At 48.4% G+C, this 14,411-nt stretch overlaps 6 protein-coding genes across 6 annotated transcripts; 4 read left to right on the top strand and 2 right to left on the bottom strand.

Moving 5' to 3' along the window:
- Positions 1-45: 45 nt before the first annotated feature.
- HOO65_020879 (AN1-type zinc finger protein 1) lies at positions 46-1,011 on the bottom strand (the record flags this gene model as incomplete). The annotated part of the gene is made up of 1 exon (XM_071000182.1): positions 46-1,011. The coding sequence occupies one exon, from the start codon at positions 1,009-1,011 to the stop codon at positions 46-48; it is 966 nt and encodes a 321-aa protein (XP_070861517.1).
- A 584-nt stretch (positions 1,012-1,595) lies between these two features.
- Positions 1,596-2,548, bottom strand: HOO65_020880 (Mitochondrial fission process protein 1; the record flags this gene model as incomplete). Its single annotated transcript, XM_071006961.1, has 2 exons — positions 1,596-2,223; positions 2,367-2,548. The coding sequence occupies 2 exons, from the start codon at positions 2,546-2,548 to the stop codon at positions 1,596-1,598; spliced, it is 810 nt and encodes a 269-aa protein (XP_070861518.1).
- A 2,199-nt stretch (positions 2,549-4,747) lies between these two features.
- HOO65_020881 (FG-GAP repeat) lies at positions 4,748-7,807 on the top strand (the record flags this gene model as incomplete). Its single annotated transcript, XM_071006397.1, has 6 exons — positions 4,748-5,960; positions 6,018-6,037; positions 6,105-6,154; positions 6,215-6,508; positions 6,571-7,260; positions 7,321-7,807. 6 exons carry the CDS (start codon positions 4,748-4,750, stop codon positions 7,805-7,807), a joined length of 2,754 nt encoding a protein of 917 aa, XP_070861519.1.
- A 365-nt stretch (positions 7,808-8,172) lies between these two features.
- Positions 8,173-8,662, top strand: HOO65_020882 (ATP synthase subunit K mitochondrial; the record flags this gene model as incomplete). The annotated part of the gene is made up of 2 exons (XM_071007089.1): positions 8,173-8,376; positions 8,501-8,662. 2 exons carry the CDS (start codon positions 8,173-8,175, stop codon positions 8,660-8,662), a joined length of 366 nt encoding a protein of 121 aa, XP_070861520.1.
- A 941-nt stretch (positions 8,663-9,603) lies between these two features.
- HOO65_020883 (calcium-dependent phosphotriesterase) lies at positions 9,604-11,010 on the top strand (the record flags this gene model as incomplete). The annotated part of the gene is made up of 5 exons (XM_071006768.1): positions 9,604-9,654; positions 9,737-9,774; positions 9,843-10,562; positions 10,620-10,822; positions 10,898-11,010. 5 exons carry the CDS (start codon positions 9,604-9,606, stop codon positions 11,008-11,010), a joined length of 1,125 nt encoding a protein of 374 aa, XP_070861521.1.
- Positions 11,011-11,861: 851 nt separating this feature from the next.
- HOO65_020884 (centromere binding protein B) lies at positions 11,862-13,529 on the top strand (the record flags this gene model as incomplete). Its single annotated transcript, XM_071000183.1, has 1 exon — positions 11,862-13,529. The coding sequence occupies one exon, from the start codon at positions 11,862-11,864 to the stop codon at positions 13,527-13,529; it is 1,668 nt and encodes a 555-aa protein (XP_070861522.1).
- Between the last annotated feature and the right edge of the window lie 882 nt (positions 13,530-14,411).

Here is a 14,411-nt window from a genome sequence, read left to right on the forward strand (position 1 = left end):
GGAACAAACACATTATCTACAATACATACAAGACGATCTTCCCGATCAATCAAACCCGATGAGATCTGGAGGGGGCCCAACACCTCTTAGCAGTACAACTGTATTGCCACTGACAAGAGCTGCGCCAATCTTCTCATTAAACTCAAGCAAGCGACCGCCCTCGACGTGAAACACCCGTAATCTGTCTTGTTCGTTGGACGACTGGTGGTTGATGTTTTCGATCTGTAGGCTCTTTGCAGCTGCATCCAGCAGCCTTCCCACAACCCAGTCTTTGCTGTAGAAGAATGCGCCCTTGGGGAATTTGGCTTTGGCTGTTTCAGCTTCTGCTTCAACGTACAAATAGACTCGCTTTTCCGACGCCAGCTTTTCGTCGCCTTTGGCGGACTTCTTTAGGGCATTGACAGCCACCAAGCGTTGCGATGCCGTGCTAGGCTTGGCCTTAGGGAGAGCTCGTCCGGCAGCCACCTTTTTCTCGCCAGCCCATGCCTTAAACTTTTCAAGGAGAGCATTCTTTTTTTGTATAGCCTGTTGCTGATGGAGGCGTAGTGAAAATGCCTTTCCACCAAGTGGTGGCAGATTTTTACAGTCATGGTCTTCCTGTAAACGATGGGCAAGACAGTAATCGCGCAGGCAGTCTTGGCAATGGACCCCAGTAGTTAGCGCTGTCCCAATAACCATCTTGCAATTAGGCCGAGCACAGGGCCGCTCCGAGTCGACTTTATCACGCAGCTTAGCACCACCCCCAGCGGCCGGACGTGCAAGAGCAGCGTCGCGACGGCGACGGGCCCAGTCGCCCTCATTAGCGCATCTATGGGCAGTTTCAGTTCGGTGGTCGAGGCAGTAGGTGTGCCGACAACTTTGGCAAAGGAACGGGAGGAAGTCGAGTTTGTTGCATTCTGACAGCTCGCAGTGAGTGCCGACGAGCGAAGCTTCATGGTCTTTCATATTGACGTAGGAGGTATCGTTGCCAGTATTAGTGCTCATTGCACTAGAAGCTTTGGAAGAAGCCATTTTGATAGAGTAGCAAGGCGGTCGGTCGATCGGTTGGTCGGTCGGTTTATAAACAGCAGAGAAATATGACAATTGGAAGTATTTAATAGCAAATATGCCAGGCAGCAGTAAGTGTCGTAAACTGGAGCTAATATGGGAGAAACGTAATGCGGCGTTGTGGTAAGTCGTTCGGGTGTGTTCACATGCGAGTTTTAAAGCTGTAGGCTAGAAATGGGGAAATCTAGAAGGTTCTTTTTGTATAGCAGAGCCTTAATGTTATCGGGCTGAAGATTCGAGCTCTATACTTTAGTAATTCGGGTCCCTTGCAGTTAGCACACGATGACGAAAGCGAAAGAGAACAGGTGGAGTATAGATCGTATCAACATTAATAATAAGTCGTAACGCAAGGCAAAGAATCGAAACTAGGCGGTGCTATGATGACGAAAATCATCGTCGCACTTTCTAGGGTTCTTATCTACTAGGGTTAATTGTAGATCATGTCTCTAATCTTGTGTCAAGTCTAAGTTTAGTTTATGGTAAATCTAAGGCACGAGAAACCACAAGAATCTATCACAACCCATCCCCAAATATAGTGAGTACACGGCTTACAACTCCTTCTCTTTGGGCTTTTTATTGAGGAGCTTCTCGCGGCCCGTAGCCGGAGCACCTTCAACAGCAGAAGAGCCGCCAACGCCTAGGAAGGCTTTATGGAAAGCCCACTCGACAGCGTTCTCCACGGGCTCATCGAAGAGCACCGGCAGGAAAGGCACGACTGACAGGCCCAGGCCAATAGGGCCCCAGGTTCGAATAGTCTTGTTCTTGACGTTCTTCATTGCTTGGCCCGAATACCTGACCACACTGTGGATGGTAAATGCGGGTAGACCCATGCTAGCCACACTCTGGAAGATGGCACGCTGCAGCATAACGGTGCGGTAATCATCTAGCGGCGCTACCTTTCCTGGAGGCGCAGCCATAGTCGATGATGAGCCGGAGGTTGATTCATTGGCGGCAGGTTCCGGCAGGCCAGTCCATTTTTGCTGTGTAGGCGTCATTTTCAGGCCGGGGTTTAGCGTGCGCTGGTTGCTCCAGTAGGCCTTGTAGCCCTCAAAGCTTACATCGCCGACAAGATACATCCACGAGACACCATAGGCAGCACGCACGATGCCGGGGCTGACGACAGGCCGAAAGGATTCGCCAATGTCGCTGGTGTAGGCAACATAGCGGTGTGCCGAACTAACAATCGTTTTTATGCGCGAAAAGTAGGCGGCGTATCTGACATTGGACTCGGTCGAGTCCGTGCCACTATATGGTAGAGACAAAACTATTAATTCTTGCGACAAGCATTCGAGCGGCTCTGATCGCCAGCTTCAACTTACTATCCATCGACTGCCTTGTCAAAAGCAGCCTCTGTGGCTGTGTTGCGGACAGCCTTCTGCAAGCTTTCAGGAAGGTTTTCATGGGCAAGTCTCTTCGCGTTTTCGGGCGAAGGCGAGGAGCCTGAGGGAGCCGTGGGTGCAGCCTCGTGAGGCTTGTCTTGCTTTTTTCCAGGCCACCACATGTTGATTAGGACAGTGATGCGCTTGCTAATGGGGGATGTGCTATGGATCTTAAAAAGAGTATGGATGAAGAGTTGAAGATCTACGATAAGGCTAAAAGTCAGCCTTCCTAGTTGATCCTTGCTCTTTGGTGGGTTGATGTCACTAACTAAGTTTACGATTGGAATTGATATCAAGCCAAGGCCGTCGCCCTTCGCTGTTACTCCGGCAAATTCGGAGGCGGAATTTTAAAAACGGATTCGGAATAATGGAGACCCTAGTGTATAATAACCCTGGTGCTATAAGTCACGTGAATTAATGATGCGAAAGATCGAGGACACAATCGTAGCAACTGGATGCGATCAAAACATGGGCAGTGCAACGATCTCACAATTTGGGTTTTCGAAATGGGGGCTAAAGGAAGGGCTGTTTAGGGCTAGTCCCAGAAGAGACGACAGTGAAAGTGGACGATGGTTTTTACCTTAGGCTAGGACCTTTATACGAGAACGCTTAATCTTGAATTTCACCATGGTTAAGAAGACATTGAGGAGAAAAGACTTTAATTGTTCCCTCTGGAATTTGGCGGGGTGAGGGGAGTGACAGAGAGAAGAGGATTAAATAGATGCATCAGGGGGGAGCGATTGGGCGATGGTGGATGGTGGCTAGGTTTCTGAGGATTTGATATTGTAGGATTGTGACATGGCAAAGGGCGCGCATGTGTTATACGAAGCAGAATAATGTGTGTAGGGCTACGAGTGAACTAGAGCAGAAAGGAGTCTCGAGAGCTAGAGACGACCCTGCCAAGCCAAGAGCGTGTACAAAGAATATGGCTAATGGGAGCACTTGTCTCGACAGGTGGAAAGCAAGGACATGGCCGAAAGGAGTAATTACATTACGTTAAGTGTATGAATGTATGCTTGGGCCTTGTTGGTCCTTGACTAGCCCTTTCTTATTAGTTGTGCTATTTTTATAGACGGCTAGTAGAGGACTCGCAGGTAAAGAGCAACAGCTATTTCAGGGTTAAGCACTAAATATGGCTACTAACAGCGTTGGAACAATAGAGCCTCCTTGGGCTGTGAACATTTTAAGCACTATTAGTAGTGTTTGCTACTGTGTCAGTATATAATAGCAAAAGCGGCGATTTCACACAGCGTTGGAAGAATACAAAACAAATAAAGCATTGGCCAGGCTAGAACTAGACCATGCTTGCGTCAACTAAAGAGTTTTTCTTTTCCTCTTCCTTGTCTACAATAGCCACGATATCACGGCAAAGAGAGGCGCTTTCTATAGTTTCTACAGCCTTGATAATGGTAAATTGTAACCCCTCCTCTCCTCCCCTTACTCCCTTTTCCGTACAGCAACGATAATAGCAACAAGGCGTTGGCTCTCATGTAAGAGTTAAGGCGATCAGTCACCAAGCCGCCAAAGACAACGGCAAACAAACAATATGGACAGACAGAGATGCGAAGATGCTTAAGAGTTGTAGCTCTTATCTTAGTTCTCGTCTAAGATCGAGATATCTGTCAGAAACAACTTTGTTTGCAAGCACACTGCAACTCTTTGTTGCATGCGCACACATCCACACATACATATATGACACGCCGGCCTACTGTTAAGAAAGCTTGTTGACCTCCTATCCAATCCCTCAGCCCGAATAAGCACATGCTGTGATTTCCACGTCCCAAGCCTGTGATCCAGCCATCCGCCGTCTTTACTTTTTTGGCTTCTCGCAGCCATCATCATTCTTTTCTCTTCTTCTCATACCATATAGTACTCGCTTTTATTACTATTCGTTGTCATCTCCATTTCTTCCCCATTTTCCTGTCGCATTGTTCTCGCCCTCTTGAATCATTCTCTCTGCCGCAGATCATAACCTACCCGCTTCTTTTCTCTGCAGCTCTTTAGTCCCTTTCTCTCTTTTTATCTTCTCACTCCTCTCTCCACACTACCTGCCTCTTTCATGCTGTCAAGTTTGTACACGGATCTGGACCCTTCTTAGCTAGGCCTAGACCTCCTAGACATCAGAGGAATCTTTCCCGCCTCTTCCTCTTTTCACCGACACTAAGCTTACCTTAGCACACGATTCTGGGCTTACTATTCCGTTTGCTTCTCGCTAGACCTTCTTGATGGGCTAGACTGTGATTCTTTCATCTTTTCTTTTTCACTTACCCCTTAGCCCAAGCTTACTGACGACTACTGCCCCCTTGTCTTCCACCACAGCCATGTCCTCTTTGGGCCCCAAACAGTCTGGGAGGCACCATTGGGCCTTATTCACTATACACCGCGCCATCTTGCGCAACTTCGTGCGTCCAGCTGTTGTAGCCATCATCGTTTTAGTACTCCTAGTCATACCCGTGTACAAGACTCTCGAAGATCGCCTGCCTCAAAGCATTCCTATCGGTAATGGAAGGTGCGCCAGCCCAGGCAGTGTCCCGCTTCGAATTATGCCTCTTGGCGCCTCTATAACTAAAGGCGACCCGGCCCAGGTGTCTGAGCCGCACCACAACGGGTACCGCAAGTTTCTGAGGGATAAGCTCCGCGAGGAGGGTTGGGCGGTCAACATGGTTGGCTCTATCCGAAACTGGGGCGATATGAATGATAACGATAACGAAGGGCACCCAGCTTGGAGGGTCAACCAGGTACATGGCCGCGCCAAGAGCACCGTGGCTTTATTTAAGCCTAATGTCATTCTGATAAACGTTGGCACCAACGATGCTATATTATCCAACCCCGAGCTCCCCTACCAAGAAACACCGGCGCGCATGGAGGCCATGCTTCGAGATCTATGGGATATCGTGCCTGACACTGTCATCGTTCTCTCTACTCTGCTGCCTAGAGATGACGGAGGCAAGACGGCTACCATCAACAAAGGATACCGAGCTCTGGGTAAGAAGCTTGCTGGCGAGGGAAGACCCATCCTCATGGCTGAAATGGATAATGGTAAAACCGTCCTCCTGTCGGATATTTGGGATGGCACGCACCCTGATGTTGGCGGCTTCAAGAAAATGGCCGGTGCATGGTACGCTGCCATTCACGAAGCCCATTGCCGAGACTGGATCAAGAAACCCCATCCTGATGTTGCGTATCCTGATGGTGTGGCGAACAAAACCTGTGCGCCCATTGCGGGTGCTTCCAGAGCGGATGATCGTAGTACCCAGTCAATAATTAACGGCAATGCTAAAGGCATCTTTAGTGATGGGCCGTTCAAAGCTGCCTTTGAGGAGGCCATAGTATCCGCCAATGTTATGGTGAATCACGATAGTAGCCTCATGTTTGCTGCTATTTTCACGAGCAGTCTAGCACCTGGAGACTTACCAAAAGACGATTTGATTATAGTATCCGGATCCGAGATTTCGGTAATGCAGAATTCCGGCAAAGGCTTATTCAAAAGCCTATTGATAATTGACAATGTTCCATTCCAGTGCGACCAGGCCGGTGAGTTGCCCAAAGAAGCTTTGTATCTGAAGACAAGTAGACTAACATAAACCAAAGGCATACGCTTTGGCGATGTGGTATGTTGAAGCTAGCTAAGTTTTGTCATGGCTTGGAACTAGACACAGCTAACCGCAGATGTAACAGAACAACGATGGCTTTGATGACCTTCTTTGCATTGGAACCAATAGCTCAGTGTAGGTGCAATTATGTTACCTTTTGCTAGGCTATAGCCACAGCTAACACTAATAATTTAGTCACGCTGCTATCAATTCAGGCACCAACCCTCCGTCATTCAAGGACATTGGCCTTTGGAATGCAGGTAGTGAGGGATTCAAGCGTGGCGACGTCCGGCTCGCTGATATTGATGGTGACGGGCGTCTGGATTACTGTCTGTTAGATACGAAGAAGTCTACCGGGCATTGCTGGAGAAACAAGGGTTTTGGCCATAGCCCATCCTCTTTCCAAGAGCTTCTGAGCGAGGAGACGAATGTCTTTGGCACTCTTGTCAATGACTTATCATCAGTCCAGTTTGTCGATATCAACGGAGAGTAAGCAGCCTTGCAATAGTATCTTACCGTCTGGGAAATAATGTAGCTGACATCGCCTCAAGTCACCGTTTCGACTGGGTGCAAATCGCAGATGACGGCAGTATCTCTATCAAGGCCAACCAACGCAGCATTAGTAAGGGCTTTGTCCCTAAATGGCTAGCGACTGACGAGCCTGTCAGCCTTCCTGGTTTTGAACCATCCACAGATACACGCAAGACTATCAAATTTGGTCGTATCTTCGGCACCGGCAAGTCAGATGTAGCGCTTGTTCGCTTTGAAAACTGCACTCCCGAACAGCAATGCACTCTCTCAATCACCGGCTTTAAGAATGACGGCTTGGGCGGGAAGTTTCAGATTGGCGATGGCACAAGATTTGCTGATATGCGCAATCGCAAAATCGACGACTATGTTTGGATCTCGCCAACTGGTGAGCTTCTCTTGCGACGAAACAAGAATTCAGCCAACAACGTACCGCGATTTGGTGACGAGTCATACCTGGAGCCTATTTCGATTCTCCACACGGATTATGATCGCAGGGCATTACATCTTGCGGATTGGGACGGTGATGGATATGCCGATGTGATTGCTGTTGACAAGGCCACTGGACAGCTGAAGATCTGGCTGAATAAGCAAGCTGGCTCGGGCTCTGAGTGGCTGTTCGAGTTTGAAGTTATCCATGTTGAGTGGATTACGTGCACTGAAGGCTGGGGTGTTGGGTACTTTGACAATGGCAACCACTTTGCCGATCTTGAGTAAGTTAATTTGCACAGCTACTAGTAGCGTACACGGAAACTAACGCTATTCTTTTACAGTGGCGACGGTCGTGTGGATATTATTTGTATGGCACCCGACGGACTCGTTACCGCCTATCTGAACAAAGCTACTAGTCTCGAGTACATCGGCCAAATTGCATCCAATTCCGGCCAAGAACGAAGCAGTTTCCGCTTTACCGATGCAAATGGCGACGGCAGGGCCGACATGTACTTTCTAGACGAGATCAGTGGCGATGCACGGTTATGGCTTAATAGCGGGATGGTCACCAAGCCCGAATGGTGGTTAAGCCAGAGAAATAGTATACAATGGGATGAGCCAAGAGCTGCCTGGTTTGGGAGTACTAGTGGTAGGAACGAGCATTTCACCGACCAGCTCGGCAATGGTAGGGCTGACCTAGTTTCGATCGATCCGAGCACCGGCAATGGCGTGGTATATCTCACCGTTTGCCCTGGGAGTGGAGACGATAGCTACCGCGACACAGAGGGCATTCCTGATTATGATTATGCGTCCGAAGTCGCAAGATAGTGTACGTTGTATATAGGAGGGGGTGATTTAGTTGCATCGGTATGGGTATATTAGTGCTAGAACACAGAACAGCAGATCAAGCCTAGCGACACATTCAACGAAAAGGCATTGTTTATTTAAAGATCATAGAGCAAAAATTATAGAGCAAAAATCCTATTCCCAAAATTCGAAGAAACCATAATAAAGATGGAATATGTTGGTGTAGAGATGTTTATATCCAATAATTGCAAGTGGTTTTGTCGTACGCAGTTCTTTCTGTACGCCACATCCTCACGTCGAAAGCCACACTTTTACGCCTGACATTCCAGGCGCCACAGTCTACAACGCCACATACTTGCTTTCTGGTAGAATTATGCCAGCCCGTAATGGCCCGGAGCTCTTGTGCGCCTCCCCAGGACCTTACTACACCCATCAACATCCTTTGCTCTCCCGAATTGCGAGACAAGCTTCGTTCACCTCGGCCTTCCACCTCTGAAGTTTTTTCCGTTATTTTTTTTCCGGTTCTCCACTACACATTCACGATGGTTGCTTACTACTCGATCTTTGGCCGCCAGGTTGGCTCCCACTACGTAAGTTATTTTTTTTTTTCCTTTTTTTCTTGATCAATCAGATCTCGAGGCGGCCTTTGGGAATTGCGACGGGCTCACGATAAGCCAATTGGACTCTGTTAGCTAACGCATATTTCTCCTCTAGCTGTCTATGGCTGTTCTGGGTTCTGTGTTCGGCGGTGTCTACCTGTCTTCGTCAGGCAAGAAGGCTCCTACTCCCGGTGTCGTTCCCCCCATCAACGCCGCAAACTCGGACGAGGCCGACTTCATCACCAAGTTCTTGGCTGAGGCGGAAAAGAAGCAGTAAAGAAATGCTTACACTGTCTTGTTTTTTGTTTCGCGCGCATCCCTCTTGCGTCTTCTCTCCCGCTTCACGATATTAAAACTACCTCGTTCCGTATCGGATAAAAGAAAACGATGTTGACCAATTTCAATTTACCTGTCACGATACTCATGCCGAGCTGGCACCGATGCGAATCCACGATGGGCGCCCAATAAACTCGTTGACACTCATCTTTGAAATTGCTCAGTTGTGTCTGTTCTGCTACTTTTACCTTGTCCTTCCGATCGTCCCGGTAGCTGCTATTTGCCGGACCGACAACGTAGAGAGAGGTGATGAATGTGTCATGATACGATGGCGGTTTCTGTATGGGACAGATGCAAGACTGGGACGTTTGTCAAGGAATAAGAAAACATTGATGGCCAATTGATCGTATGTTAATCACTCTGTAGCATTGCGGGAGGGGTAGAGCATGCCATGTAGCAACTGGGCATGTGGGAGATTTGGCGTGATCCCCTTGTATTCATAGTGTACTAATTGCCAGTCCTAGAATTAAACCTGGATTCTCGTTTTTACGTTTGTAGAGCGCACATGGTGTTGGTAATGCTGAGGTGTCTAGAGTGTATGGTTATTAGAAGCTGCATGGGCGCATAGTAAATTTGTGAAGTTAGATTTAGAGATACCTTTTAGCCCCCATGTTTCTCGCTATAAGGATGTGTTCTAGACGTTCCAGGCTCTGTAATATACACGGTTACTAAGAAGTATATCTACAACATGTCAAAGCCCTGTTGTGCTGGAGTGGGGCTGCTTGGCTGCTTGACGCTCACCATATTGTAAATGATAAGCAACAGCATTAGGAAAATGCGTCTAGATTTATCTCTCTTTCTTTCCTTACCATTGCCTCTATCATTGCGCCATTTTATGATTGTTTCACTAGAGCTTCTCTAGCCTTCAACATCACCGCCGAAATGAGCACTGTTGTGGTCTCCGAGTTTGATACAAAGCCCGTGGATGTCGTTGTGAGTTTGATGCTTAAGCTTGCTGTACCGGCCATCACATCACCTGCAAATATTGCAATATACTGAGTACTTTGTGTCGTAGTCGATCAGGAAATTCATCGAACACAAAGAGGAATGGAGGTGAGCCTTCGGCCTTTGACCGCAGACCCCTTTTCAAGTGTCATTCCTAACCACTAGCACGACTTTAGCGACTCTCCGATAGCTGTCGCGCATGATGCGAGCTTTGTTAATATCGTCGGACCCCACGCGCTCTTGACATTGCTATTATCGTCGATTGAGGCTTCCCAGAATCCCTTCTTCCACAGCGGTTGTGCTTATTTATCGTCTCTGGGAGAAGTCTACACAACATCTAATCTCCTTTCGGCAGTCTCATCGTCGAGGCAACCTGTAGTATTGATTTCGAAAATCAAGATTAAGAATGTCTTTGGTGGTCCGCTTTCTCGCGAGAATAGCGTAGTCGGGTCAGTTGAATGGTCTAAATTGAGACCTCCACAGGGCATGGCCATGCCGGCTGGCTGCACGGCGTTTCGGGATGGCGTGCTGTATTGTGAGCAGGGCAATAGCAAAACTACTGCACCTGGTATTCTATATATGCCTCATCGCCAACCGCCTCAAAGCCTAGCCAGTCAGTACATGGGGAGACCCTTTAACTCACCATATGGACTTTGTTCCGGAGTTGGTAATAATATCTGGTTTACAGACACTACTGATGGCGCTGTTGAACAGTTCCGCCCAAAGTGTAGACTGCCTTGTCTACTCTACCAACTAGATCTTGAGACCATGCGAGTAAAAGCCATGGCGGAAGGATTTACAAGACCAATGGGTGTAGCGATCAGCCCGGACGGATCAAGGGTGTATGTGGCCGACGCTGCCCCCAAAGAACCACTGCAAAACCAAATGGAGCCAGTGTAAGTTACTATCAAAGCGTGGCAAAAACAACTAATGACGCTAACCCGACGATGAAGATTGCCCAAAATCCATGTGTTCGATGTTATTTCACGAGATGATGGTGTGTTTTTGGCTAATAAGAGTCTCTTTGGCTATCCTCTGAGTGATACTCTCACATCTCTTCACTGTGACTCCCAGGGGAACCTGTTTGCTGCCTGCTCGGACGGCCTTGAGATATGGAGCTCTAGCGGTGTCTTTTTAGGCGTGATTGGCGTTCCGGGTAAGTATTTATTTGCAACATATGATGTTTACAGATATTCCTTGGTCATATACATAATATGCTGACTCCTTTTAGGCGGGGTCACTAGCTTTGCTTTTGGTAATGCGAACGATGTTATTTTGGGGGGCTCTCAAAGATTATGGAGATTACAGCTTCGCAGAGACAAAGCAGGACATGAAGGGAAGTGAGTGAATACAAATTCAAGAATAGCGAATATATATCTATCTTTATTGATACCGTGAGTCTTGAGGTCTGGCCAGTCATAGCCTGCAAGTTGGGCTACATAGTTTACTCGCCGCATCAGTCACAAGCTTGGCTAATGTGACAGGAGCCGGCTATCAAGAGTAGCAATACGGCTACTAAGCAAAGCTTAACTCAACTTGGCTTGCTTGCAGCAAATGGCGAAACAAAGACAACAACAAGACCGTCAATACTCTAAAAATGGCTGGCTGTACCTTCCTGTTCAAGATAGGAAAGCCAGCCACGCCCCGTTGTGGCGCTCTTAAACCCAGCCATATTGCATAACGCCACCTGCGCCATCACGCGACCTACACTCGAAGAAAAGCGGTGGAGCCAGCCCCGTTTCTGCCCATACCCTCGTTTTTCACCTCTTCCTTCCCATCAAGTCTTGTAACGTCGGATACAACGATAAGGCTGCACATTGCTGCAGTTCCATCTTCTTCTCCAAAACCAACTATAGACTTGGAGTTTTGTGCGGCTTATTAATGGCCTCATTGTCCCGCTGAAGTTGTCTTGTTTATTTGGGTTCTATTGACTCTCTTATTGCGTTAGTTAGAGATTTAGTGTTGATTGTGCATCAATCCAGTATTTACCCAACCGGGGTCAAGCTAACCCCTATTTACCATCGTTACGTCCCTCCAAACGCATATATTCGTTCTTAAGCTAGGCTCGCCACGCCAATAAACCTCTGCTTATCGAAAGTAGACGACATATCCCGTTATCGGGCTACGCCGGTGTTAGTTGCTTAAACCGCCTATTCGGGTTCTGTTCCTCCACCCTTGTCGCCATGGACGTCACCATGGTTGATGCCACTGATCCGGCCTTGGCTGTGGCGACCAGCCTTGCGCCTGAGGCCGAAGCCCTGGCTGCTGCCGCTGCCGCTGCCGCTGCTGTGGCTGCTGATACTGAACCTCATTCTCATCACCACCACACGTCGCCTCACTCGCACACCCACACTCCAACTCTGGCTCATGCGCAAATGCAGACACCGCAGCAGCAGCCACAACAGCAGCAGCACAATATCCAAACGTCACACATTCCAGATCTTCAAGAGACCGAAAGTCCCAGCTCAACTTCCCGTGAGCGGAATTCACTGACGCTAAACCAGCGACGTGCTCTCCGTCGATGGGCTAGTAGCCAACTTACTCGGCCAAGTCATAGGGCATGCCAGGAGTGGTTTGAGCAGGAATATGGCCAGTCGATCAGCCAGAGCACAGTCTCACATAGTCTATCGCCAAAGTACTCCCGTCTTGACTTGGAAGCGCCACAACTCAGTGGCTCGCGCATGCGTTTTGGCAACTGGCCTGATGTTGAAAAGCTGGTTCTCAAATGGTATCAGCAGATGATGCTGTCCGGCCGGCACCCCACCAACGAGGAGCTAGCCGAGAAGGCCAAAGAGGTCTTTAGCGCGTTGCCCCAATATAAAGAAGAACAAACGCCCGAGTTTTCTCCCGGATGGATTCACCGCTTTAAAAAGCGCTACGGCCTGCTTATTCGTCGCCAGCGCCGTCACGGTGATGTCGAGAACCCTGCCGAAGATATTGGCTACCTATCGGAGTGTCTGCATAGATTTGCAACTTCCAGCATCAATAGCAACAGCAGTCCAGCTGCGCTGCGTGAAATTATCATTCGCCTTGTTGGCGTTGAGCCCACCCTTAGTGTCTGCGCACTTGTACGTGATGAGGTTGTGCGCCGCAACAACACCCCATCCATGGCATCTAGCTCTACATCGGTCATGTCTATTGCTGCCGCTGCCGCCTCTATGGCTGTGCCGCAAGCGACATCTCTACAGCCACAGTCACAAACACAAGACACCCACCAGCAAATACAGACCCAGACGGGGCAGCACCACACAACTACTACCCCCGATATGACAACAGCTACAACAGTCACTTCAGATGCCGCTGCTGCATCAGATGCTCCACCACCTGATCTGCACATGTACACGGATGATGACGCGGAAATGGTCCTCCGTACAGCGCTACGCCAGTTACAGCAAGAAGAAGCCGCTGCAGAAGCTACAGCAGCCGCAGTGCGCGAAGAACGCGATCGGATGGACCATCTACGCCAAAGCGTGCTAGCTACACCAAGCCGCATGCCGCATCACACACAGCAACCACAGCCACAGCAGCAACAACAACAACAGCAACAGCAGCAGCAGCAACAACACTCACAACAACAGCAGCAGCAACAAAACGCCACGGCCACCACGACTGCTAACCACGTTCATTTATCACATGCCTCGAGTCAAGCACAAACTCCAACGCCTCAACACATCAGCGCGGCAGCCCAACATTCTCGCTTTATCGCTGAGGACGACCTAACACTAACGCCAATCGATACTTCAGTCCCAGTCACGCTGCCAGCGCGCGATAAGCCAGTACGTTGCCCGTTTTGTGTGAACCAGCGCATGCTACGGTCAATTAAGGAGGCTGTGGAGCATCTCTCTACACACGTCGAGGTGTAGCTGGCAAATGTGATGGCGCTTAATGACCGGAAAATCGGATACTTGTTCTTGGTGTTTTGTAAATATTCGGGGATTTACTGGCTTGGGTGGGTAGGCGTTTGGTGTTTTTGCTCTCTTTTTTTTTTCATGGCGTCTCTCGCACTGACTAGTACACCACAAAGGCACGGGGTGTCTTTTTCTTGGCAAACGTTTTCACATCACTTTTTTTTCTCCTATCGTGGACATGGCTTTGCAATGACATCATACACATATCATCTTTATTTATCCAGCCAGTATTTTTGCAGCAAACTAGTAAAAAAGAAAAAAAAAAGATTCACCCTAGATCTACGACCGGCTAATCTCTCACATCTTAGTCACGTTGGATTAAGTGATGGACACGACGGAACATAATAAAAAGAAGTACTAATATCAGCGATAATGAAGCTCTCGCGGGGAAACTAGGCGTGGTAACGGCTTGGCTTTGTGTTAGTTGGACGCAAAGACTTGCTTGTGTCAACCATGTCAAATCTACCGATAAAGCCATACACAGCACGGTATAACACGGGTGTGTTTGTCTACAGCATATCAAAGGATTTCAAAAGAACAAGAATACACAGCACAACGAAAAAAAAAACAAAGACAAATCAAAGCAAAAGCAACGAAAAAAAAAAAGGAGCAAGAGGTAGAAGCACAGAAGCATAAGAAAGGGTAGTGAAATCTCAACGCAGTTCCCCCAAAACGCCACCCACATAAAAAAGCCGTAACATAAGTCCCTCACCGCCTCTCCACCATAGCGACCAAACGTGAGGAACGTGACATCAAAAGAGAAGGACACAAGGGAAAAAGAAATGTCTGGAAATAGAGATGATGAGGATGAGATGAGGTCAACAAAGAAGAGAAAGA

Source organism: Ceratocystis lukuohia (assembly GCF_044167205.1).
Source record: "Ceratocystis lukuohia strain C4212 chromosome Unknown Supercontig2_pilon, whole genome shotgun sequence".
Lineage (NCBI taxonomy): Eukaryota > Fungi > Ascomycota > Sordariomycetes > Microascales > Ceratocystidaceae > Ceratocystis > Ceratocystis lukuohia.